At 39.6% G+C, this 27,837-nt stretch overlaps 1 protein-coding gene across 1 annotated transcript in view; it reads left to right on the top strand.

The window, feature by feature from the left end:
• Positions 1 to 27,837, top strand: part of CNTNAP2 (contactin associated protein 2) — a 1,148,354-nt gene that overhangs the window by 1,018,921 nt on the left and 101,596 nt on the right. Inside the window, exon 16 of the mRNA XM_086615189.1 lies at positions 7,734 to 7,904. Within this exon, the coding sequence (XP_086471315.1) occupies positions 7,734 to 7,904 (171 nt within the window). The remainder of the gene's footprint in view (positions 1 to 7,733; positions 7,905 to 27,837) is intronic.

Here is a 27,837-nt window from a genome sequence, read left to right as displayed (position 1 = left end):
TGAGCTGCATCAAACACAGCATAATCAGCCAGCCCAAAGAGATTATTAGCTTGCTGTATTTAGCATTGGTACGGCCTCACCTTGAGTATTGTGTGTGGTTCTGGGCCCTACCATTTAAGAAAGATTTTAAGGTACTTGAATTTGTCCTGAGAAGGGCAACAAAGCTGGGAAGGGGCTTGAAGACATCTCCTCGGAGGAGTAGCTAAGGACATGGAGTTTGTCTGGTTTGGAGAGAAAACTGAAGGGTGATCTCACTGCTCTCTACAGCTTCCTGAGGAGGGGAATTGGAGAGAAATGTGCTGAACACTTCTCTCTGGTATCCAGTGATGGAACATGTGGGAATGGTTCACAGCTGAGCCAGAGAAGGTTTAGACTGGAAATTAGGGAGCATTTCTTTACTGAGAGCGTGGTCAAACCCTGCAATAGGCTTCCCCGAGAGATGGTCGATGCCTTAAGCTTGTCAGTGTTTAAGAGGCTTTTGGATAGTGCCTCTAATACTACGCTTTAACTTTTGGTCAGCCCTGAACTGATCAGGCACTTGGGCTAGATGACCATTGTAGGTCTCTTGCAACTGAATTATTCTATTCTATTCTATTCTATTCTATTCTATTCTATTCTATTCTATTCTATTCTATTCTATTCTAAATGCATTCCGTTACAATGATACAGCCTACTAGAGTTGAGGTAACTGTAAAAAGAATTAATTTTTTTCTAAAATCTAGCATTTATCCTTTAAAATTTGATTATTTTTTTTTCTTAATGTGACAGTCACTACAGCAAAGCTAACTTTTCTGTTTTGGTAACTCTGAACTCATCTTCAGATATGTTGATATTCTCAGCAGGTTTCGTTCTGGACTTCAAGCCGTTTGTTACTTTGTTGAAAGACATAGAGTTAGTTTTATCTTGAAAATTGAAATCTACCCTATATTTTTATTAAGCTTGAAAGGAAGGGTGTAATTCAGTTTTCTGTTATGCAGTATTAATACACTCTCCTTCTGTTGACTTGGGGATTATTTTTCTTGTGTGTGGTCAAAGGACTCTTCTGCTACTAAGCCAACATCTTGTATAGCAATTCCATTTAGTTTATTTTTCTTGATTCATGTTTGGATTAAGTAAATCAGGACATTACCATCTTAATTTTAAATTAAGCAGTAATTTACCTGCTTTTTTTCAAATGGTATTCTGCCATGATGTTGGTAAATTGTAAACCCGTAGCCCGATAAACACCATATTGCCATCTCTAGTTACAGTCTGTGGATATTGTACAGAGGATGCAAGGGTACAGGCTTGCACTCTTTTGGCCCCTGCCTCAAGCTTTATTTTACTTGGTTTAGCTGAAACATCATTCTTTTCTAATGACGGGGGGACTACACCTGGTTTGGTTTACTTTTGCTTCTCTTTTTATGGTGTAACCACATTTTTATACAGATACTAGTAAAAAGTAGTTACATTGTGCAGAATGAGATATTGATGACTAATATAATGATGCAATGCAGAGAAATACGCTCCTGGTATGGTGGAAGCGGTCTTGAAAAGTGGGAACATGGAATGCAGGGCAGAGTAGTAAAGGCATGGAATGATATAAGACTGGCCACTGACTGATTAAGCGGACCCTAGGGCTATAAACAACTCAGCAATGATCAAAGAAATTCAGGACTGGAGCTGGGTGAAACTGATTTCAGGGATGCCAAAGAAATCAAAGAATATATGCAAAAACTTACCATATATAGTAAATTATATATGCATTAAGCACAGTAAATGTAGTATGGTAAAATATATAGTAAATATGGCATGGAGCTGCAGACCAGTGAAGAACAAAGGTATAAATGCTTGTTAGCACAACTGAAAATGACACAAAGCAGACTCTTCAGTGAGGAAGAAGAAACCACCAGCATTGTAGTCCTCTCAGCAGAGGAATTAGGATGTTGACGCTTCGTGATCCTTTCTCTCCTCTCCCCCAACACACACACCTCTTGCTCAGACTGAAGCCATGCTCTCAGCCACACTTTAATTAGCTCTGCTGACAGAAGAGAGTTTGTCTTGCTTCGAGGTTGCAGTTACACCTTTAAAAACAAGGTACAACTCAGTGCAAGAAACACTGCAACTTTTCTTTGACTGTTCTTTTGTTTCCTGTGACATTCCTGGGTTTTTTTGACGTTTTGTTTCCTGTGACAAATTTGGACATTCTGATTGGTTTGGTGATGCAAGCAAAAAAAATCCATTTTGATTGGAATATCTTTCCTCCTTCTCCCCTCCTTGTTTCATTGACAATGAACTTAGATACTAAGTCCAACAGTGAACTTGGTTTTCACTGGGGCCAATTCCACTCATGATACAAATCTGAAGACTTGAATCAAAGCTGTGGTTGTTGCTGTACTGATACCCAAGCTGCTCTGAGTGTGCATGCATAGATTCCTCTCTCCCAGAATGTATAAAGAAGAAAGGAAAAAAAAAAAAAACACCTTGATTTGTTGAGCATAATTGTATGGATAATCTCAATCCATTACTTTGTGGCACAGAACAGTTTTCCATTCACACATCCATCTTCTCTGAAATAGGAGACTATTCTTACATTTTATTCACATAATGGTTTTGATAGAAAATCTGTTTTGCTGCAGATGAGGGCCCTGGAGGTTTTTGGTCTATTGTAATACATAAGAGCTGCCTGACATTGCAGCATTCGTTCTCTAGTGCTGTTGCCTAGCAGGGCTAAAAGCACTGACGTCTTTTACAGTTCTGCTATTGCCATTATCCATTTCAATGGGGTTTAAATGTAAAAGTGAAATTGATGATGTTAAAGCATGAGTTTCAATCATGCAAAGAAAGAAGATATTGATGGGAGCTAGCAAGGGAGTTCTGGACAAAAATATTGCAAGGGAGAAGCTGAAAGGCTGATTGCTATAAGCCCGGTGACTCTGTGTTATCAAGTTACAAAGCTACAACACGTAAAAAGATGCCAGTCCATATTGCATAACTCAGGACGCGGTTAATTTGTCCTTGTCAGTATTATAGCAACCATCTCCTTCCTCCTCCCTGAGGAGGGACTTCATGGGAAAAAGTCTTCCAAGTCTTTATTCAATTTTTTATCTGAGATTTAAGATGTCCCTTCTCATTAATCTTAGTAGTCTGGGTGATTTCTTGTGGCTACAGACTATCATGCTTCTTGTAAAAATCATACCTTTGTAATTATAGTGCAGCGTTCTGTCTGAGACGGAGTCTTTATGGAGCAGCAGAAGAGACACTTTGTACTGTACGAATTATAAAGAACACAGTAACTCAGGGTTAGCAAAACTAATGAGAAGGAGCTAAGGCTGTTTTGCAGGAGCTTAATGACTTGGATTTTAATTTCCACAGCAGATAACCAGAGCTGTGAGCAACCTTGACACAAATTGAAAACAGAATCACAAAGTGTTACATGGTCCATTGAAACACTGCTGGCACAACGATTGCTCTGACCCCTGCTTGGATCCAGGCAAACATCCGTGACAGTATCCTCTAGGGCTGTGGTCAGCTCTTCCCTTGCCTGCCTCTGCATTCCCTGTGTCCTAAGGCTTAGTGCCATCACCAGCAAACATGCAACATTCTAGGAAACACAGCCACATTGTGGGGATCTCCACGTTTACCTTGGGATGCAAACAACTGAAAAGGCTTGTCTGGTGTCTTGATTTGTTTGTATTTCTGCTTCCATGGCAGCAGCATGCTCTGTACCTGTTTAATTGGCTTAAGTTAAATTTAAACAGTGAGCAAGCTTAAAACAACAGAGTTGTACAACAGAGCTGTGGTCCTGATTACAGAATTATAGATGAGGTTATGAAGAAGAAAATAAAATTGTAATGTTATATTTCAGATTACACTCTACAATAAAAGTCCTCCTTAGCTTTTATGGAATTTTAGCTATCTGAAGGGAGAAAGGGATGGTGTGCCTCCCAGCATCACTTTCTTCCAATCTTCAAAATAGAAACCCTTCTGCTTTCCCGATCTTAATGTCCCTGAAAAATGCTATCCCTCCTAGCTTGAGTGACTTTCTTATAAAGCAGAACATTTCTTGCAAGCCTTTGTCAATCATGTCCCATAAACATACCATTTTGTAAGGCTCAGTTACTCCTAGGCAATAATCCAGGCACAATAATTATGAACAGGATGGATTAAAACCTTAGCATTCCCACCTCCTATTAATTTGGTATCCTTGCTACTGTAATATCTACCCTGTGGTTGAAGTTCCCGTCCAGTTTCATCCATCTACAGTTTGCTCAGCCTAAAGTGGGACAAAAATACCTGTAGAATCAATGTTTCAAACCATTTGAGGAAAGGAGTGTGACTGTGCCAAAGAAGTTTTGAGTCAAAGTGACTAACATAAGTTCCTAGCAAACAACAGTACTCATGTGTGTAAAGTGGATTTTTATTCAATATTTCCTTAGGCAGCCCCTTTCTTATCAAAAGATACCATTTTATGATGAAAATCATTATGTATGTTTAGCAAAACATTTCCGTTATACTCTTAGTAAAATGTCTTTTTCCCCTGAAAGTTTTTTGAGATGAATGTATACTGATATGTGAAAACATGATTTTATCTTTATGGGGATTTGTTATGAATAGTCTTTGAAAATGTCTCTCTCGATCTGCAAGTTTTCCCATTCAATCTGCACTGTTTGTATTTATCCTCTTGCCAGTAGCTTCTGCAGCCAAGGCTTTCTGCAGAGTCAAATCACAGCATTTCGAATGAGATGTAAAATCCTTAGTGATGGACCTCTTCAGTAGACTAGATGTAGCACTAAATAAAAATTGAATTATTTTGTTTCAGCAAAATGGTGACATACATTTCCATATGAACCCATCAGCCTATCTGGCCCTGTAGTTGTTCTCAGTAGTGCTAGTCCTACTTGTAAGTGTACTGTGGTGATGGTTTCACATCTTAGCCATATGGCTGGACCCTGTTGGATAAACCCACAACCAATAACATTCCTAAAAATTCTGAAATCTATATTTTACTTTAAAAACTAAGAAAGTGAAACCTTCTCCTCTGACTATGCAAAGAGGAGTGATCACATACAACTGAAAATAAATTCCATGTGAAGGCACACCTGTGCTTTGATTATGTGCTGTCACATTTAAGGATTTAACCCAGTGTCTCAGCATGGCAAACTAAGTCTGCGTTATATTACATTTAACGCTTTCAGGTTTTCAAGATAATTAAAAAGATATAAATAAAATATTACCAAATAAATAGCTGCTTCATATAGCAGCTCCTATTCTTATTTACTTAATTGTGATAGTAATTATCATAATACATTGTATCGCAGTGGAGGCTACAGTGAAGGGACACTATTGCATTGCACCAGGACTTGACAAAATAAAGCAAAAATATTATGCTTTCAAGAAAGCCATTGCCAATGCATCAGTGGAGGTGATCAGTTAAGATAGGTGTCTAATGTGTAGTTCTTGAGCTGCCTGAGGTTCACAGAAGGTGTAAGCATGGTGCAAACACGGGACTTGCATGCAGTGACTGCGGGCTGGATGATGCTGGTAGGTCTGTAACCAGCATCCCTGGCCAGAGGAGGATGCAGCCACGCAATTTGGCTGGACAGTGACACAGCTGCAGACTCACCCTGGTCTCATTTGGGGTAGTGAGATGGTTGGGGAGCCTTTCTCACTGAACAGATATTTGTCTCCATTAGTACTTGAATTGTGTAGTAGGTTCCCTGTAGCTCTCACAGCCATTTTGCTTGTCGTGTCCTTTGTGGTTTAGGCTTATAACTTGGGTAATATTCAGAGAATGTAAAGCTAGGGGACTAAAATAGTCATTTAGTTTATAAAGACATGCAAGTATTTCTTCAAGGTTATTCAGGGCAGCTAAATTAGCTCCTTAACAAGGATTGTGTTAATATATTCCTGACTTTTTGTCTAAGTCCTGTTTATTTCATGTGAGTTTATTCAGTAAGTGGAATAAAACCTGTTTTGAGAGTCTGCCAGTGTCTGGTGGATCTGTAGCTCCCAGGAGAAGCAAATGGAGCTGTCCAGATACATCTGCAAGTGGGAAAGCATATATGGTAGTCCATCTGGATCCTGTACTGACAGATTATTGACAAACACTCATACACCTAGACCATAAGCAACCCTAATATTCAGGGAGCATTCTGAAAAGTAAGAAATAGAAATAAACCTGAGACTACGAATGAAAACAGAGTTCTAGACCTTTTCTGTCTGTGTTGCTTTATCACTAGGTATGTTTTCAGAGAAAGACTTTGCAATTAATTAACAGACTTTTCTTGTCCAACCTTATTTACGGTATGAAGTTTGTTGACATTTCTGTTGAAATCATTAATAATATTCAATCTGGAAATTACCAGTTTGTCTATGTAGGGTAAATAGTAACATATATTGAAAACCATCTGTCATAGCCTAGTTGGTTAATTCACAAAGCTATGTATCTGTTTTTAGAATGTACATTTCAACAGTACAGAGCCCATTTCATCCTCTTTCCACTGCTCACACGTGCATGTACACACATACAAGCAAAATCTCAGTTACAACTTTCCTTCTGGGATGCATTAAAGTAAATGGAACACTGCTTCTTTTTACAAAGCCTCTCATTCTGCATTCTTGAGAGAGGCAGGATTAAATGCAGGGGATGGGGTAGAAATATGGAAGGGAATAGTGTGCACGTATTTAAACCTAAAGCTTTCTTCTGTTAATTCAGATGTTCAATTTAAATTTGAATAGAGGTTAATAAATTACACAAATTATAACACTTCAGACTTGGGTTTGGGCCAATAGTGTTATATATAAGCAGCGTTGAGCTTCTGGAGCTTCAGCATGCTCATTCGTATTCATCCAGAACTAACCAGAGAAATAATAGTGTTATCACCTAGTTCAGTAATCAAATAATGGAAAACCGATCTCTGGGAGTTTTGACTGGAATGAAAAGTAGTTTCTTATTGTGTTCATTAGCTGGAATACTAAGCACTCAGCTGTGGTGAGTTAGTGAGTGATATTTCAATACGTTTCTGAATCTAGATACATAAGCATCCTGGTGAAAGTAGAATTAGCTGTTGCAGTCTCTCACTGGCTTACCATATCACCTATACCTTATGAAATTTTTTGTCTTTGCAATGTAACACTACCTTGCACAGAATGTTGACTGGCATGCTAGCTAAAGTACTGTTATAGTTCTTGAACAATATTAAGTATGATGTTTCTCCAGTAGAAAATTATTAGGGGACTATTAGGGCCGTATGTTAATTATGTCTGTATTGCTTAGCTTCATTTATTGGATTTTTCCTGTGATGCATATTAATAAACTTCTAATAGACATGGCTACATTTTCAGAAGAAATAGGTTTAGTTGTGTAGAGTAAATTTGAAGACAGATAAGTTACACCTGAGACAAAATGTGTGCCTGAGGTGAGGCAGTCACCAAATTAGTGTTTTGCCCATCTATCTGATCTCCCATGAATTCAGTGTTACTACACTAAACATGTAGTAGCAACACGTTTGTGTATGACTGAATACGATAAATTAGGAACTTGGAAATAAATGTACCATTAACCTGCTCTACCTTCTGAAACCTGAGAGGCTATATCCAGAAAAACAAAAAAGAGGTAGTAGAATCAAGGTGGTTGGGTTTTTTTTCAGTGTAGATATCACTGTAGCATATATTGACATTAAAAGCTTTAACTTTTCTGATAGCTTCAAGGGAGCACTGAAATGTGTGTCTTGTCTGTCTATCCCATGCAGGGAACTACTGGAACGCAGCTTCTTTCGTTACTTCATCATCCTACCTTCACTTCTCCACTTTTCAAGGGGAAACCAGCGCAGACATCTCTTTCTATTTCAAAACGTCAGCCTCGGACGGGGTGTTTCTTGAGAATCTGGGGAACACTGACTTCATCAAACTGGAGCTGAAATGTAAGTATGTGCTTCCCACCACTCTTCTTGGCACCTGAAGTGGGTTTGTCTCAAATAGTAGGTTTCAAGAAATGTGTAAAATTTAGTAAAATGTGTAAGCTCACTAAATCCTGGATAAACTTCCAAGTCAAGCTGCTTGACATATTTTCAAGTTGCCTTACTTGGGAGGAGCACTTGAAGTACGTTTGGATCGTTTATTGAGGGGAGAAATACAAAGAAGAATAGGACTGGTAACTAACATCAGTTATAAAAATGACACTGACCTAAAAAGATTTTTCAAAATTCCGTGCGAGATTTGTTTCTTTAAAGTGTGTGTTTCAGCTGTGTATGCTTTTCTATTTTATCTCACCGTTGTTTTGGAAATAGAGGAAAGAAAATTAAAAAAAGACACCATCCTAATCAGCACTGTAAGGAGCCAAAGAACTGAAAACTTTCATATGATATTTAAAAGCCTTAAAAAATCCCATAAAAATTAATCTTTATCAGCATTATCTGTTAATAAAATCCCTGATCTGAAAAAGAGGGCATAATGATATCAAGAGACAAGTTAATTTTATAATTTAAACCATTTTAAATGGCCCAGGGGCAAACTTTCCAAGGAAGGTGCCGAAATCCTCCGCCGTGCCTGAGTTCTGCTTAGTGAAATTAAAGCAGTTGAATTAAGGGGGAAAAATGTTTTATGTCTCCTTTGTTCTCCCTCGAGCCAGTTTACCGTGCCGTAAACGGGAGCGGTGACAGGCACACTGTGCTGCGCGCGGCTGTTACAGCCTCTTGCGGCAGGTTACAGCAGCAGGGTTACGGGAGGGCAGCGAGCTGCCTCCCCACGCTCCTGCACCGGGAAGAGCCTTTGTGCTTCCTTTGGCTGCAGGAGCTGCTCATGGACGCCAAGGAAGCAGCTCTACACGTTGATTAGATATAGGGAAGAAATTTTTCACTCAGAGGGTGGTGAGGCACTGGAACAGGTTGCCCAGAGAAGTTGTAGATGCCCCATCCCTGGACGTGTTCAAGGTCAGGCTGGATGAGGCTTTGGGCAACCTGGTGTAGTGGAGGGTTTCCCTGCCCATGACAGGGGAGTTCTTGAGGTCCCTTCCAACTCTAACCATTCTATGATTCTATGATGCACAAAAGTCAGCATCAAAAGTCACTAATGTTGAAAGAGAAGAAGTTGTTTACATACCCCAAACAATCTATTTTTATACAGATTCAATGCAATTTATATGCGCGCATTTATTTTTAAAACAAAAAGCCTTTTTCAACACTTCCCACAGTCTAAACACATGAATTAGAATGTGAAAATTTAGAAGCCACCAGGAAGCCCCTTTAAAATGTAACTAAATTTCCCCTTTGGGTAAGAGTAAAGTGCCACATTCCAAGTGGGTGACAGTTTCTTTCCTTCTTTCTACAAGGAACTTAGTTGATGCTGCTTACTGCCAGTTTTCTGTAATCTCCAACTAGTGCAAATCAAAATAGCTACTATCGAGTCGCAGGGAATAGTCTCATTTGTATTTACATGGGGCACAGTCCTTTAACAATAAAGTGACAGCTATTTCTAATTTCACTTTGAATTTAAGTAGTACTTACAGTCAGCTGAGGTGGGCATCTCCAGAGCCTCTTGCTTTTCTAATGCATGGAAGGTGTTCTCAGCCACTGTAATCAGACCAGCCATGCTGTTCAGTTAGCAAGAAGATGACAATAACAATGAATAAAGGTGGCTTGGCAGTAACTATAATTCTTTTGAACTCAACATAGTTTAAATAATAATCATGCTGCAGTGACTCGCTGAATAGATGCACCAATTCAAGAAAGGATTTGGCAGTGTACCCAGAATATCATTAAACAGGAATTTAATTTTAAGCCTATGCTTGAGATCCACTGACTTTGCTGTGATTTGGCATATGCATAAATTCAACCTCTGCCTCGTATCCCTGAATCTAAATCTTAGATTACAAATTCTCGATTGTTGAAACTGATATGTCTTCTGTAAAAACAGTCTATGAGGTCAAACTTACTATTGCTGTTTAAAGTAGTAAAAAAATCTTGATTAAAACTATGCTGACTGTATTTGTTTAAAAGGACAAAGCAGTTCATTTAATATAATTGCATTCATGGTACCCTTTCTTTCCCAGAAACTATTGCTTGAAATTTTCAGAGCCCCAGAAAACAGGCCTTTCTGTGATTTCAGTGTTCTACCAGCCATAGCTTAAAAGAACCCTACAAAACCTTTTCTTCATTTTTTTACTTTTTACAATTCCAAAAGGAAAATGTTGATATCAGTGTCCTGCCAGCAGACAGTGCAAATTATTTTTTCTTCTTCCCTCACATGTGAAATACCTGGGTACACCTGTAATATATTGTTAGTGATCCATAAGCTTAGCTCTGCAGAGCAGTTTCTACCATATCCAGTATTTTAATCAGGTTGCAGCTCTTGGTGAATGTATTAGGGAAACAAATCATTTGGTCTCTAAAAATTCTTAGCTTCAAGTCTTTGGAAAGGAGTTTTCTATTGCGCATTTTATTCTGAGCACCAGAGTTGTCACTAGGAATGCTCATTATTATATTGTTGTGCTGTCTTGGAGCTTCTTAAGGTCTAATAACTGCGCAGATTATTTTCTAACTCTCTAGATTTTTAACAAAAGGAGGTGGAATCTTGCAGTATCTTGAAGAATAACTTCATGTGTCTTCAGCAAAGCCCCAGCCTGCAATCTCTGAGGAGAGGGGGAATACAGTAAGGAAGCAAAGAATGTGTTCCTCTGATTTAAGAAATAGCTTTTTCAAATAGCTGACAAGGAGGACTGTCGTGGAAAAAAAAAAAAAAACACAGTGATAAAATGCTGCTATGAATGTTGCTGAAGTCTTTGGCTATTCCATTTATCAAGCAGTTCCTCTGGCAGGCTTGTACTTGTCACCATTCATGGAACAGCTGGCAGAGATGTAGAATTACCTGAAGCCTGAGTTTTTACATACGTCAGTAAATCTACAGAACCCCATTATTTTTATAGCTGGCTGGTCAGCTGACAACTACTAGGATTGCTTAGAAAGGAGGAAGTTGGATGAGGTATAAATTTTTCTCTAAAGCAGTGCTTCCAGAAACCATATGTCTCTGGTCAAAATTTCTAGGGTTTTTTTTTTAATTAAAAAAACTGTTTTTTTAGAAAGAGAAAAAAAAGGATGTTTTCGCTTTTAGAGCTTTCCTGTACAGTTTTGTGAGGATTTAACCTAAAATCCAGGCTTCCTGTTAAAACACCATTGAGAACACCATTTTTTCATTTATACAAACCTCCCTCCCTCATCGTGGTCATTTTTTTCCTTCTTTAACCTTGACCTACCTTTTAGGACCCAGCAATATGAATCTGCTATCTACAAAGCCTGCCAGGGCACCAGTCTCAGGCAGTGCTTGTCAGTGTCTTTCATAAAAGCAATCCACCAAAAAGTTTGAATATAATTTTGAGGGATTGTTTGGCATCTTTCTCAGAGCCCCTCATTTGCTCCCCCAATGTGTACCTAAAAGCACCTGTGAAATTTCGTGTCCACTCCCTGAATAACTATACTGTCTACATGCAGTAGAGCTGGCACTTGCTGTGAGAGGCTATGGGCAGTTGACTATAGCATACAGTTCTTTTATGAACCGAAATAAGCTCTGTGGCCCATCAGATGCACCTATCTGCCATAAGAGACCCACCTGCTGCTGCTAACCAGCTTAGCTGGCCGTTGCCCTAGTTCATCCTTTGTCTTTGCCTCTGTCCCTTTGTTGCGGAGTTGGGAAGCAGACCTAGCACGCATGAAACAGAGATGAAACATCAGCCTGTAGGTCAGCCAACAGCAACATGGATCTCTCAGGACTTCACCAGCAATCCTAAAGTTCTTTTTTTTAAGCACTTCAAGGTTGAATGTTACCAAATAAAACGTACCAAGAATTTTATTTTAAATTCTTCAAGACTTTCAGCTCCCCATTCAGTTCTTCCTTCTAGTCACTTCTTCCTGGAAATGGTAGCTTTGCTTAATGGAGCCTGCCTAGAGCGGCTGAGGAGCAGGGAAGTAGGCCTCCAGGATCCTAACTTGAAACTCTGCAGCAGGCAGGGGCTACCTAAAATCCTGCTGAAAGTCAACATATCTGACTAGAGTCAAATGAGCAAGAGTAGGGTTTTGTACGTTTGTGAGATGTGAGTTGAAGGCTTCGGAGAGTTATGACTCTGAAAACCCAACTACTTCATACCTGTAAGGTGCTTGTCAAATAGACCACATTTGAATTTTCTGATCAAGAGAAATCCCAAGTTTTGGAAGAAATGTATTCCTGAAATCAAATTTTGGAAGGGGCATATTCCTGAGAATTTGGGAAGAAGCGTCTACCATCACTGTTTTGTATCAGATTCCCATAACTGTTGCTCTAGAAAGCCTGTGATGAATTAAACTGTTTCTAGAAAACTCTCTTAATGACGCTGTAATATAATTCCAATGAAAAAGCTACTCTGCGCACTTCTGTAGCTCCTCTCATCCCAGCACCTCCAAGCAATTTACAGACACTAATGAGTTGTGTCTCACTGTTATTATTCTGAAGTAAGTAAACAGCAAGTCAATTTTACAACAGAAGAAAAGATGAGACTTAGAGAGATAAAGGTCAGCTTGTGTTTGATCCTGGGTAAGAAAGGAAAGAGCTTTCTTATTAATTTATTGTAGAAAGCTAGAAATGTTTACAACCCCTGCATTCAGAGATGTCACTTGGCTGATAACCTCTGCGATCCTGGCTGCCCTAAAAGTCTCCCCAAGAGCGATCAGTGAACTTGACTGCTGTGAAAGGGATTACATGGAGTAGCTTCCTAATGAGAGTAGCAGTATGGCGTCAGGATGGTCTACTTGCTCTGTGGGCAAGGGATACTGAAAGTGCTCTAATGTCTAGCATTTGCACTTGAAGAGTCGTACATTGCTTCTCATGCTTAGCTGTTTCTAGGCTACCTAGTTGAGATGTAAGTAACTTCTCCAAAATCAGACAAGAAGCAGTGACAGACCAGGGACCGTGATTGCCATTGCTGTGTGCTTCTGCCCAGGCAGCATTTGTTCCTCTAGGCTGAATACTGTAACACGACTGATTAGTATATTTTTTTACGAATTTTAATAACTTCATCACTTCATTCTCCAGAGGCATCCTAAAATGGAATTGTACCATATCAATGAGTTTTCCACATGATACTCTTTAAATTCCCATATGTTAATGTAAATGCAGCTTACATTTTCCACTGCTTTGTCTTTTTAGCTGGGTAGAGAAACCGATGTGACCTTCGTTGTTTCTTTTAATTGAGTTGTTATTTTGCTTTCCTAGTAGAATGTCACTTTTTTGAAAAACAACCCCCTAGGAGAGCATGTTGCATTAGCCACACGTCAAAGAATGCATAGGACACTGAGGAATCTTTTCATCCCAGGGGTCAGTAAGAAATTATCAAATTAAATGGAAAAACATTAAATTTCTTCAGGGAAATTTTGACCCAAATGTTTTTACAGCAATATTTGCAAACTCTCATTCTATTCCAGGACAATATGAAAGTTATAAACAACAACAACAAAAACCAAAAACAAACTGGTTTGAAGAACCGCAAGTGTCATGCTTGTAAAGATAAGATTCCTTTTCAGATGAGGTGGGTGATGCAAAAAAGCCTGATGCTCAAATAGGGCAATTCATGGCCCATCTGAGAAGGCAGGTTTCATTTGTATCCTTGTTCCTAATTAGCAGATGAGGATAGGTGCCCAGACTGGCATGTGGGAGCAAGCCAAAGGTAGCAAATAAACATCCCAGCTGGGGAACTGGCTGAAACTGAGCATTAGAAAATCCTAGGCACAGGGCTGAGGGGAAATGAAGGCCATCAGTAGCTCTTCTGTAACTAGCTTGTACTCTGACACGGTACAGGTTGCTGGACAGTGATTGCTCTGCTTTGGTCTGCCTCAATGGGAGGATGGCATTTGTGGCCCTGCACTGCACAGTGCCGTACAGCAGCCTTCAGCATTATCCCTCTCCTTTCAAGGGTGCTGAGATGCTTTTCTCATTGCCATACATGCCACTCTATAGTAATTTTATGTGCAGTGTCTTGTAAGTCAGTTACAGCTCATAAAGTAAAAGGTGGGAGCTGAGTGGCGTTCAACAATCATAGTTCTCCCCAACTTTAGTTTGTATGGCACTGAATACATGCAGCACATGGCAAACCATTGCTAGCCCTACCGCACACTAGCTCATCTCAGGTCTTTGCCCTCATTTCCAGTCTACTTTCCATTACATGCTGAAACTGTATGTGCTTTGTTACCTTCCTCATGTATGCTGATCTTTTTTGTCCTGCAGAAAGTAAATATTTACTATCCTGCACAAAATTACCAGATGCCTTAGGCACGTGACGGGAACAGACCTTCTGAGTCCTTGAATTTAGATCCTCGCTGTCACAGGCAACCAGGATGCATAATCCATGTCTAGCTCTCTAAATTTGTCCAATTCTCTGTTGAAAAGAATTTGAATTTTTGCCAGCTGGACAACTGCTTCAGACTTTCACATCTTTGCTGGTTAGAAATCTTCTAATTCCTAACAGATTTATTTGCATCTTTTGTTTATAGGCATTCATTTTTGTTTCAGTATTGTTCTTTGGCTGAACTAATTATTTTCCTAGCATTTACTCTCCTCGTGTATTTCTGGAGCAATCGTGTCTTCTCTCAGCTTTCAATTGCTACGTTAAGCAAAACAAACTCACGTCATCTCTTTTCAGAAGATATTTTCTCTTATTATGCTAATAAGGTTCTCCCTACTCAATTCACTTTGAATTCTCCTTTTTTAAACATAGATAATCAAAACTATCTACATTAATTCTGATAATGGTTTACTTGTGCCTTGTACAATGGAATTAATACTTACCCTGCCCAATGCATCCTAGGAAATTTTGGTCGATCACACTGGGATCTCATTTGTTACATATTATTTGCTGGCCTTTCCAACATTGTGTTACTGGGAAAAAAAAAAAAAATTAAACATATGCTGACTTCTTGTACAAAAGTATTCCTTATAATATTAAGTATGACTTGACGCAGAACAAATTACACATCCTTTAATTTCCTGATGACCCATACTTCATCCATTTCATCAACAATTTGTGCAATTGTATTTTCCATCTCTGCTCTTTTTGGAATAAAATCAAATGTGCTAGATCTGTAATAATTCTCTTCCAAAAATCAGAGGGTTTTTTAATCAAAGAAGGATATCCATTACATTGACTTTGTTAAATCCTTTATATGCTTTCATATTCTTTGTGTTCTGCCACACATTAGAAGGTGATGTCTGCTTCATTTACTGGCTTTATGTGCACTCTCACCTTGCTCGACTGCAAGGTAAAATCAGGGCACTAAGTCATTAAACTGTGATAACTCCGTTAGTTTACATTTTCTTTGTCATTTCCTGTAATTAGAAATAAAACTTCACATGTAGAACTGAACTCAACAAACTGGTACATAAAGACTTTATTGTCCTACTACTCTTTACAGGGGCTGTATTACTTCTTGCATTAGTTCATCTGCTAAGTGAACTGCGTCTGCAGAATGCCAATTTGAGTTCAGTTGACTTCTCCAGCCCGACTTTGTCACTGAGTTTTCTGTTTTAACAGGGTAAATGAAAACATGTTCCAAAACAAGCTAGGAGGACAAACTTCCTCTCTTCTTGATAGTAATGACTGAATATGTTTTACTTCATGACTGGATGTGACTCCTCCTGAAGACAAGGCATCAGAAGCTAGATCCACCAGCAGGCTTAAGCATCTCAGTACAAAATTTTGATACTCAAAATACCTATTCACCTGCCACCTAGCAGGAAATGTGTCAAGCCTGTATCAGTCTAAGTTTTCCAAAGGAATTTCCTCAAGATGTACCCTTTGGCATGCCCAGATGTGCCTGCATCTTTGTAGCACCTGAGTAGCACACAAAGAGCTCTGATTTCAGTGGAGTAGGTACTGCTCTGCGCACCTTACATGGCCAGACTTGGCAGATATTCCCAGTACATTCCTTTTCTCTGCCCACATGAGTTACAGATATCTACCTTCCACTGCATCTGTGGATGCTCTGGTCACTAGATTATGAGGAAACAATGTCTTTAAATATCTCAATCTTTTCTTCACCACTTCACAGGAATAATGGCATTTTTAATGAGTCATGGAGCAAATGAAGGAATAGACCTAGTGGCTAGGAGACCCACTTGCGGTGCAACCATTTTTTGTCCCAAAAAAATACTTTAATATTTAAAAATCCTCATCTCAGCAAAGGACAAGTGTGTGATTTTAGTAACATCCTGCCCATGTGACTAAAATGAATCTCGACTGCTCTTTCAGTAAGGAAATAACCCACACAGTCTCTGGAATCACAGAATCACACAATCGCACTATGGCTGAGTCTGGAGGGAACCTCTGGAGGACATCTGATGCAACCCCGCTGCTTCAGACTTTGTCTCTGATCCCTGGGGCCTGTGACTCCCAAAGGCTGGTCTTGCTGGTAAAGACTGAGGCAAAGAAGGCATTCATTACCTCAGCCTTTTCCATGTCCTGTGTCACCAGGGCCCCTGCCTCATGCAGCAGTGGACGCACATTTTCCCTAGTCTTACTTTCGCTACTTAAGCAGCACGTAGGTGCTCACAGAAGCCTGTCTTCTTTTTGCCATGATCTCTCCTCTCAGGATCCTGAACTCCACTAGCTGTCTTCAACCTTCACATGCCCAGCAAGCCCCATCCTTTTTTGTGAGCATAAGGTCTAGCAGAACATTTCTCCTCGTTGGATTCTCTTTCACTTGCATCAGGAAGTTGCTGTTGATGTTCTTCAGGAACCTTGTTCATGCTCTGCTGTGTTGTCACTTCAACAGATACCGAGGTGATTGAAGATCCACATGAGGACCAGGGCCTGAAAACATGAGGCTACTTCTAGCTGCCTCTAGAAGATCTCATCCACTTGTTCTTCCTGGTCAGGTGGCCTGTAGCAGACACCCACTATACTGTCACCCAGACCACTCTGCTCTTTAATCCTTACCTTTAATCCTAATCATCAACATCATGTCATACGTTGAAACATCATGAGCAAGGAAATCTGAAATGGTCCAACCAAGCTGCATAGTTTCCTCAGGCTATATGGCCTGAATCCAAAGGGTCTTTTGGTCCTAATTCAATCAGATACTTTTGAGAATCTTTCTTCTGAGTATTTAAACAGGATCTTGGTACTTTGAAAAATACTTTTTTTCTTTAAATTGGACTTTTTAGATACAGTGTTGGCAATTGCTTGCTTAGCCTACAAAACCTCTAAATTATTCTTTGTTATTTTCACCAAAGCAATTCAGTCTTGAAGTAGAAAAAGACTTTGTGTGACTAAATTATAAGATATAATGAAAGAGGAGGTGCTTTTAATAATAATACAATTGTATCTATGATGCTTCAAATATTTATGTACACGATTAATTCAAATTATGTGAATGGATTGATTCAAGTAAATATATTTTTGTTCTCAAGTGTTTGCGAGCACATTATAATGTGGTAGGTGCTAAATGTTCATATAAAATTTTGGCCACAGATTTTCTTAACACTTTGCAGCGTTTCATCATGGTTTAAATGCTAGTTTAAAAAGAAATCAATTTAAATCATGATGAAAATTAATTAATTTTTAAGTCACTTTCAGTTCAGTCTCTGTCTCTCTACCTTGCCTTGCTACTATTGTTGTGAGGACAAGGAAAAAGAATATTTCTTCTTCTGAATTTTCATTCAGAAACCTTGCACGTGTATAATTTCTTACATTCTTAAAAGAAAACGCATTCATGTATAATTTTGTTAAAAACTTAATAAAACAATGAATCTATTTTTTAAGAAGAGCATGAAGACAGTTACTATCACAAGACTGCCATTATACTATCTTGCATAATTTAGGCTTTTTATATCCTTTTGATCTAAATGTCTTGACTTTGTTTTTAAAATAGAGCTTAGATCACTATAGTGCATTTTGTCTCTACTCGTGCACTGCAGATAACTCTCTTTTAGTATGAATTCTTAACAACAAATGTTTTATACAGTCATAAATCCTTTTGCTCAGCCATTTATGTTTGCCACTGTTACAGCAGAAAATAGGAATGGGTCTCCTGTTGGCTTTACATTTCGTGAGACTCAGGCATGCAGTGAAACTAAGTAGTTAATAAAAGGTGGCTAAACCAGGCGGGTCTCTCACTCACATACCGGTCAAAACTAAGCACATGCCATATGGCACTGCCCTTTATCCTCTGCCAGTGTCTTACAGGAGTTTTCTACCTCTAATTACCACGAAGTCAGAGAACATATTTTTACCTCCAACATGCCAATTCTGTCTCCCACTCTCCTGTACCACTCCATGATACTCTGGCTTTGTACTTTTTGTAGATATTTTTTCCTGCTGCAGAAAAAAAAAGTTAACAATACCAAAGATAACGTCTTCCATTTTGGGAGATCTACCCTTATTATTGGCAACCTTAAATCATTACAAGTATAGTTTTCAGAGGAGAAAATATTTGTCTCAAGCTTTTGATAAAAGAGAGCCACAGTTAGCTGGATCCATCTACCCTGCCCCCTTCACACACACCCTTTTCATAGACAGAGGTTATTACACTAAAAGTAAACTTGAGTCATAGTTTTGGATGGCCTTTTTTATTGCTTTAGTACAGTGCATACTGCAACAGGGTCCTTGCCCTGTTGGTGTCCCCTGGACATCCGCAGAGAAATAAATAGCAGTCATGAAAAATTGCTTATAAGACAACCACTACAAATGACAAAAACTTACATGGCCAGGAGGAAAAATCAATAAATTCATATCATCTTGAGCACCTGGCCAGATGTAAAAGTTTTTCAGTAGCTACCACCCAGGCATCTAAATACCTTTACAAGTCTTAACCACAGTCTACAGCGGAACCTACAGCTAATATACAAATTACAGAAAAAGAAAAATGCCACAGAACAGGAAGAGGACACAGGCAATGTGCTTTCTCAAAATCACACCACAGAAGAGTGACAGTCTTGATGTCCACTTCTCAGGCCTGTACCAAGCTCTTACTACTTATAGTATGATGCACAATTTACACTTTCGGCTGATCTTTATGACATTCAAACGTGACAGATTCGAGAGGAGTGTGGATATCCTTTCTGTGTCTGCTTGTAAGCACTCAGATCCATTCCTCAACGTTTTTAGAACTGTGCCAACTTCATGTCAAGTTTTCATAGGACAATAAGCCACTCTCTCCTCTCAAAAATTTTTTCTGACACTTTACCATGCTCAGACATAATCTGATTTCATGAACGTTAACACCCGCTTTTATTTTGCCTTTCATCCAACAAAAAATAGCTACCAGTTACACAAACCCCTTTATGTGCTGCATGGGAGAGCTGTTTTGATGTCCATGCTTCCTCCTTGTTGTGGTGTCTTCTGTTGCATGGGACCAATTAAGTTTCATAGTAAAGTGTTGCAGTTAAAAGGATATAATGATATATATTATAACCCATTACAGACAAGAAAGCACACGCCTCCTCTCCTTTTCCACTCAGTGCACTGACTACAGTTCCCTTTGTGTGAGTTATCCCTCACAAAAGAGACCAAAAGCTATTGCAGCTGTATTTTTTTAAGCTTTAGTAACTCTCATGAGATGAATCGACAAGACCTTCAACTAAGTCACAGTTCCTTCCTTCCTTCCAGGCAGCTAAATAGCTATTGGAAGAGGGCTGGCTGGGTGGGAGGTATTGTCATCTATCTGAAATTGTACTGCCTTAGAAGTAAAGCAAGTAGGTATTTTTTCAAGCCCTGCTCTAACCATCAGATGTTTGACCTTAAAGAAGTCCTTTCACATTTCTTTGCTTTGGTTCCCTGCTTATGCAGGACCGATAGTGTTATTTTTCGTTCTTGATGTCCAAGGCTGAAAATTGCTACATCAACTAAAATATAATCATAAAAATATGAGAGTTTTTTCCAAGTGCTTATCTACAAGGCAGCTGGAGTGCAATAAACATAACTGAAATAATTAATAAATAATGATAATAAATAATTATCTTCTTAGGGCATATTTGGCCTTTGCATTATCTTTCATGACAAAATTTGGTACTTTCATTTAAACGTAATGTTTTTTATCCCCCAAAGCAACTAATCTACTGTGTAGGAAGATAAGTATTTCTGTTTGATTGGTTGGATGATAGTTGAGTTTATTTTGAAACAAAATAAAAATAACTGAATCTTAGTTTTTACCATAATCAAATCCCTCCCTCTTTGTCCTCACACAGATGCTTACTCATGATGAGGAAGATGCTGAATTCAGTTATATTTTCCCTTCATATTGAGTTCCAGTATAGATATTCCTTTCCAAAATATTGCTATTTGCATGCGTAAGTGGTTGTCTGCCAGTAGAAAGTCAGAGAATTGGTGTCTGTCCGCAAGGTGAGAGGAGCCAGCACCATTCTTTTTTACTGCCTTGCACCTGGAGAGCATTTAGCCAGTTGCAGGTAGCCTGTGTGCTTTGAAAAAGGTCAAGAAACATTTCCAGCAGTTAAAAGTTCCCCCTCAGCTCTAGTCAGACAGCAGGTTGGACCGCCCTAGGGAAAACCCAGGAAAGGACTGTAAGTGTGCACTGTTCTCTGCTCCAGCTTCTGCTCAAAGGAGTAATCTAATCTTGTGTGTGCATGGAAACACAGTGGCTCGCCGGCATAATCGCTCTACCAGAAACAAGCTGCAACCGAGAAGTGCTGCATCCAACAGCTATGCTTCTTTCTATATGCAACTTCTTAACCTTTTGAGAGCAAAGTATGGTAGTGAATAGCCCACTTCTAATGCTAGTATTGTTGAAACAGTGCAGCTGTAAATGTGCAGTTGAGGAAATTACTCCACACAGTAGTAGCCTAGTCTATTATTCCCTTAAATATTGAAAAACAGAAAGGTGGAGGGAGGGGAATAGTGTTGCTAGCTGAACTCATGTAAAACAGCAATAAGGAAGCAATGAAATAAACCTGCAAATGTTTCAGAATGCGTAGACAGGGATGGATATCGGTGCAAGTGGCATGTGCACAACAAAATTAAGCTTGATGCTGCAGACTAGCCAACAGACTAGCAGAATGATGACCTGTAATTTTTTATTTCTTTATATATTTACTTGTAACAAACTGTAATTTCTTTGACTTTCTTAATGCAATCCAAGAGGACTAATCATGCACTGGAGAAAAACAAAAAGTGTAGGACTTTGTGATTTACTTTTTCGAAATGAATTATGCAGGAAACAGCAATAAGGCACACTTTTAGCTGCCAGAAATATAGATCACACTAGCAAAATCTTATTTAGTAGACACTGTTAGAATCCCCTAGCCATATGAATACAGACAAAAGCCATACTGGTGCCATGCTCCAGAAACAAACATTTCCTGTGAGTGATACACTGTTTGTAATTAATATACTTTTTAATTTCTTCCTTCTACCTGCTGCTATCACTGTATTCTTATCTAGCATAAGCTTTAGCATACCAGCTCACTGTTATGTTCCAGTTCCATCCAGGGAGGCACGTATTCAGCATTAGAGGTTAGCAAGGGAAACGGACAACAAATGGATTATCATCAGACAACTAATAATCCTACAGTCAATCAGCATTCTTTTTTATTGAAATTGATGAAAAAAATTACAGTGGGCTTCAACTAGATCCCCACAGAGAGCTGTCACCCTCACATTGAGAAAGTGTTTCCTGATGTTCAGAGGGATCCTCCTGTTTCAGTTCGTGCCCATTGCCTCTAGTCCTGTTAGTGAGCACCACTGAAAAAAGCCTGGGTCCATCTTCTTTATACCCTCCCTTCAGGTATTTGTGTACATTGATGAGATCTCTCCTGAGCCTTCTCTTCTCCAGGCTGAACAATCCCAGCTCTCTCAGCCTTTCCTCATATGTGAGGTGCTCCAGTCCCTTAATCATCTCGGTGGCCCTTCACTGGGCTCTTTCCAGTGTGTCCATGTCTCTCTGGGGTGGCCAGAACTGGACACAGTATTCCAGGTGTTGCCTCACCAGTGCTGAAGTAGCACCTCTTTCAGTCTTCTGGCAACAATCCGACTAATGCAGCCCAGGATACCATTTGCGTTCTTTGTCACCAGGGCACATTGCTGGCTCATGTTCAACTTCATCTCCACCAGGACTCTCAGGGCCTTTTCTGCAAAGCTGCTTTCTGGCCAGGTAACCCCCAACATGTACCGGTGCATGGGGTTTTTCCTCGCCAGGTGCAGGAGTTTGCACTCCCCCTTGCTGAACTTCATGAGGTTCCTGTCAGTCCATTTCTCCAGCCTATTGAGGTCCCTCTGGATGACAGCATGGACATCCCAGTTTTGTGACATCTGCAAACTTGCTGAGGATACACTCTGCCCTGTCATCATCTAGATCATTAATGAAGATTTGAAGAGGATTGGAGCCAAGATTGACCCCAGGGATACACGAACTGTTTTTCCTACCTCTCCTACACCAGTTACTGTTTTTCCTCCATTCCAGCTTCCATCTGCCTCCTCTTTACTTGCCTTTTCCACATTTTTTTGCTGTCATCTCCTCTCACTAGTATTTCCCACTGCTCTAGGAATCCCAGGCTATGGGAGTCTCAGAATTTCCCAGGACTGTGCTGCAATGCAGTACAGTACTTCTGAGTCAACTGGTATAGATTGAATAGCTAAGATTAAAACCACAGGTGAGGATAATGAATTTCAAGGGCTCGACATGGAGGCAATAGATGAAGATTGTTATAGTAGAGGGAGTCTAATCCAACACAGGCAGTGAAGGAACAAGGAAACAGCTAGCTATTCAGTCAGGCAGACAGATATATGAAAATATATTTGAACAGTCATAAAACAAAATTATGAAAGAAGGATTTTAATATATGTAATTCCCAGTAATCTAAAGACACTTGGTTCCTGTAAACAGAAAGCTAGGATTTAGACTTCTTGTTTGTCCAGTTGTTGAAACTATGGGTCCAGTTGTAAATCTTACTGGAAAGTAAATGTGAGAGTATCATGGAAGAAGGACAGGACAATAATGTATTAAAGTTCACATCTTTTAAATATACAGCAAAACAATTTATTTGTGTGCAGTCTTGTCTTAAAATGTGACAACATAGTCATATGCATAAGAAAACAGCAGCTCTTGCTGAATCAGGACGTCTCTCAGTAGATCTAATTCCTTGTCCATTCGCAAAGAAATGTTACTGCAAGTTTGCAGCTACTAGATGTAGATACTGCACGCAGCAGAAGCTGAATCAAGTGCCTTCAGGTTGCAGACTAAATGGTGGAGAAAATGAGGATCAAAAATGTAAGAAGGATAAACCCTTCAGAGGACGCTCTTTTCTGCATTTGACAAAGCCTTCTTATTTTTCATTCTGATTTAGGTTTTTTGGTCTGCCGGATACTTTGAAAATTTCAAAAAGAAAACATGATATAAAAACACCCTGAAAAGGTCCTAAGAAGCTTCAGACATTCTGAAGAGTTCTGTGCTCCTAATGAATTTGCAGAGGAATATAATAAGTCTTATTCATCATAAATTAGTTTCTTTCATTTTTGCAAAAAATCACCTTTGACTTTCTATTTGTACCTTTTCTAAATATTATGGTATCATTTTTTCCAGACATTTTATGGTTAAAGCCATTCAGTTATACATATTTTCATTCCTTTACCTTTCATTGAGAAGTTAATTTCTCTTCTCCTTTCTATACATGTTTCTAGACTTCCTTCTAGACTAAAGGTAAAATGTATTTTAAAATATTTTTTCCAGACAGTAAGAATTTCATAAGTAGAAATCAGTAATAGTGTTACAGAATGTCTGAAATCGCTCATATTTAAAAAGTAGCTTTACAGTTACGTAATCAAAAATGTTAATGCTAATAGCAGTCACTGTACTTCCTTTTTCACAGGGAAGTAATATTTTATCAATACATATGGTAATCTCTCTTCCCACATATCTCAAGTCCCTGAATGTCAAGGCAGGGACTAGGGGAAAAAAATCCCTCCCATCGTAACCCAACTCAGGTTCAAGACCACTTGAGGAACCTGAACATGCATAAGTCCATGAGATCTGACAAGACGCAATCTAGGGTCCTGTGAGAATTGGCCAAGGTGCAACAAGGTCAACAAGTTCAACAAGGCCAGGTGCAAGGTCCTGCACATGAGTTTGGGCAATCCCCAGTATCGCTACAGACTGAGTGATGAATGGATTGAGAGCAGCCTTGCAGAGGAGAACTTGGGGATACTGGTAGATGAAAAATTCAACATAAGCCAGCAATGTCCACTTGCAGCCCAGAAAACCAATCGTACCCTGGGCTGCATAAAAAAAGGTGTGGCCAGCAGGTTGAAGGAGGTGATTCTCCCCCTCTGCTCTTGTGAGACCCCACCTGGAGTACTGCATCCAACTCAGAGGTCCTAAGCACAAGACAAGCATGGACCTGTTTGAGTGGGTGTAGAAGAGGATAATGCAAATGATCACGGGGCTGGAGCACCTTTCCTATGAAGAACAGCTGAGAGAGTTGGGATTGTTCAGCCTGAGGAAGAAAAAGCTCCAGGGAAACCTTGTTGCTGCCTTTGAATGTATAAAGGAGGCTTATGAGAAAGACAGATAAATACTTTTTATGAATGTTTGTAGTGACAAGACAAGGGGGCAAGGGGCAATGGTTTGAAACTGAAAGAGGGTAGATTTAGATTCGATATAAGGAAGAAATTCTTTACAATGAGAGTGGTAAAACACCGTATCAGGTTACTCAGAGAAGTTGTTGATGCCCCATCATTGCAAGTGTTCAAGGTCAGGTTGGATGGGGTTCTGAGCAACTTGATCTAGGGGCATCAAACTAGATGATCTTTAAAGGTCTTTTTCGATTCAAACCATACTATGTTTCCATGGTTCTGTGATTGTCCAATGAATTGTTTACTCCATACAGAATATCTTCTTTTTCTAAAGATTCAGAAAAAGACTGAGCCTCACTTGTTTTTGTATCTTGTGGATGGATTTATGTCATGAGAAGTAGGTGTTAAATGATGTTAAATCAAAATCATAGCCTTACTCACCCTTTTCTCCTTCTTGACACTTAGATAAATGACCGCATAAGATGCAAGAGAGTGTAAAGTTGCACGATTATTTTTTCTTTGTTTGACTTGTTAACCTACAGGCAAATGTATAGTGTGTCTACTCCCATGTTGGAGAGATACCTGAGCTAGTTCTAAGAAAGATAGCGTGGCCACATAAATCAGTACTCAGCTATGCTGGATTTGATCCTAGGTGCAGTATAGCCTCTCATTAGAACTAATTACTCTTGGCACAGCATCATGCTGATGCAGCTGTGCAGCTTCCAGAGCTAGTTCATTTGGCACTTAGCTCAGGGATCACTGCAGTCTTGGGCATAGATGTGCACTGTCATTTGGTGAAATGAGTGAAGCTTTCACTCATTAGTTCATACGGCCATTTCAGTTGGGAATTAGATAAATGATTAAATCTTCCAGATGCTTAGTCCAATTATTGTAAATATGGTCATGATTTTTGACAACTACCTGATTATTATCAGACATCCAAGCTACGCAGTAATTCCTGCATTGCAGTCAAGCAACTTGGATCAACAATTTCTCTCTGAGATGTTGTTTTGGTGGCTTTAACTTTCAGTTGTGCCCCTTGGGAAGTGGCATTCTCAAAGCAGGTCCTGTGTTCCAACATGGCACTTCAGGATACCATCTGCAGCCCTTTCCACATATTTTCAGCAGACGGGAACAACCTGTCAAGGCTGTTTCAATGTCAGCATTGGCATGGCCATTTCTCACCCCTGTGCAAATGAGGGCAGCAGGGCAGGCAATGTAGAGATGACTTTGTAAAACTTTCTTTGAACTCAGCTCTCTAAGTGAGAAAGGTGGACAAGATAGTTGCTTTTAAATCCTGGAAAGCCCTCTTTTCTATCCAGAGTCTACTAAAGTCAATGGGACGGATTTCAGTGACTACAGATGTGACACCTGATCTTGACCTGGTGACAGATTCCGTATAAAGATACAAAAACACTAGCTCTAGATACATTTAGCATCTCTATCTGTTGATTAAGTTTTCATTCATTTTGAATCATTTCACTGAATTCTACCTACTGGTTCAGTCAGTGAGCCCTTCGTCAGAGGTGTATTTACAAACTGCCCAAGAAGTTTGGCAGATGTTGCCCTTACAGAGAGAGAATATTTTCAAGCTGTTGTTTTCATGGAACAAGCAAGCAAAGTGGAGGAGGGAAATATCTGTCAGGTTTTAGTCTACAGTTTATAGTTTGTTGTTGTATCCTGTTTTACAGCTAAGCAAGTGAGCTCCAATTGTAGCCGTAACAAAGCATTTATGTTCTGAGAATAGGATTTCAAAAGGATCCTAAAGAAGTTAGATAGTATTCCCTTTGATGTAAGTCAACTAAAACAGTGAGTCCCATTGAAGGGTATAAAAATACATCAGGGTAGGTAAGAGAAACAAAGTACAAGGGAGGAGATGAAAGTATGTGTTTCAGAGAAAGGATAATGGGAGAGGAGAGAAATAGGCATATAAAACTGACTGTGAGGAGGATTGTAATCCCTCCTCCTTTCTTTTCACAACTGATGTGTCTTGAGAACCTCCACCTACTGCTTAGCATCTCGTGAGCACCCACCCATCTGTCAGCATATCTTTCTTTGCTGACAGCCTCATTATAGCTAGCAATCCTAGCCTGCAATTTATCAATAAGGATCAAACTAGGAAAATAGGAAAAAAAGAGACTTGAAACACAAAGAGTTCTAGGAAAATGGGACACCTAGCTGTTCATAGCTCTTGAATGCCAGAAAAGTCTACCAGCTTATTTAGCCTGACTTTCTGCATTGCAAAGGACATAGAATTGCATGCTAATTCCCACGTGGTTCAGCCTCAGAACTTGTATTTAACTAAGGAGTATCTACCAGAAAGCCTTGAAAGGAAGGATCTGAGCAATGCAGAATCCCACAGACAATGGAGTCATAGAATCATAGAATACCAGGTTGGAAAAGACCTCAAGGATCATCCGGTCCAACCTTTCTTGGCAAAAGCAAGGTCTAGACAAGATGGCCCAGCAGCCTGTCCAGCAGAATCTTAGAAGCGTCCAATGTTGGTGAATCCACCACTTCCCTGCAGAGATTATTCCAATGGCTTATTGTTCTCATTGTGAAATTTTTTCCTCTTGTGTCCAGTTAGAATCTTCCCAGGAGTAACTTGTGCCCATCACTCCGCATCTTTTCCAATTGACTCTTAGTAAAAAAGGAGTCTCCATCTTCTTTGCAGCCACCCTTTAAATATTGGAAAACTGTGATAAGGTCTCCTTAAGTCTTCTTTTCTCAAGGCTGAACAAACCCAGTTCTCTCAGCCTTTCCTTATATGGCAGGCTTCCCAGTCCTTTGATCATTTCTGTGGCCCCTCTCTGGACCCTCTCCAGCCTGTCCACATATTTTTTTGTATAGTGTGGACCAAAACTGAACACAGTACTGCATGTATGGCCTGATAAGTTCTGAGTAGAGTGAGATAATGACTTCTTTATCTCTGCTGGTGATGCCCTTGTTGATGCAACCCAGCATCCATTGGCTTTCATCCAGTAGCAGCACACTACTCACTCATTGAGCTACTTGTCCCTCAGGACCCCTGGGTGCCTTTCCACAAAGTTACTTCCCAACCAGGTAGATCTCAGCCTGTGCTGCACTCCTGGAATATGTTTTCCCAGGTGCAAGACCTTACATTTGTCTTTGTTGAACTTCATAAGGTTTTTGTTAGCCCACTCTTCCAGCCTATCCAGGTCTTCCTGCAGGGTGCCTCAGTTGTATCCCTTGCTTTTTATGGGCAAATGCCTCATAGATTTAAGATGAGGAAATGGTGAAATCCAAATAGAGCTAAAACACAAGAACACAGCACAAAGAGAGAGAAGGACATTTTGTTT

The sequence above is a fragment of the Tauraco erythrolophus genome, chromosome 7 (assembly GCF_009769465.1).
Source record: "Tauraco erythrolophus isolate bTauEry1 chromosome 7, bTauEry1.pri, whole genome shotgun sequence".
Taxonomy (NCBI): Eukaryota; Metazoa; Chordata; class Aves; order Musophagiformes; family Musophagidae; genus Tauraco; species Tauraco erythrolophus.
This window is presented reverse-complemented; position numbering and strand designations above follow the sequence as displayed.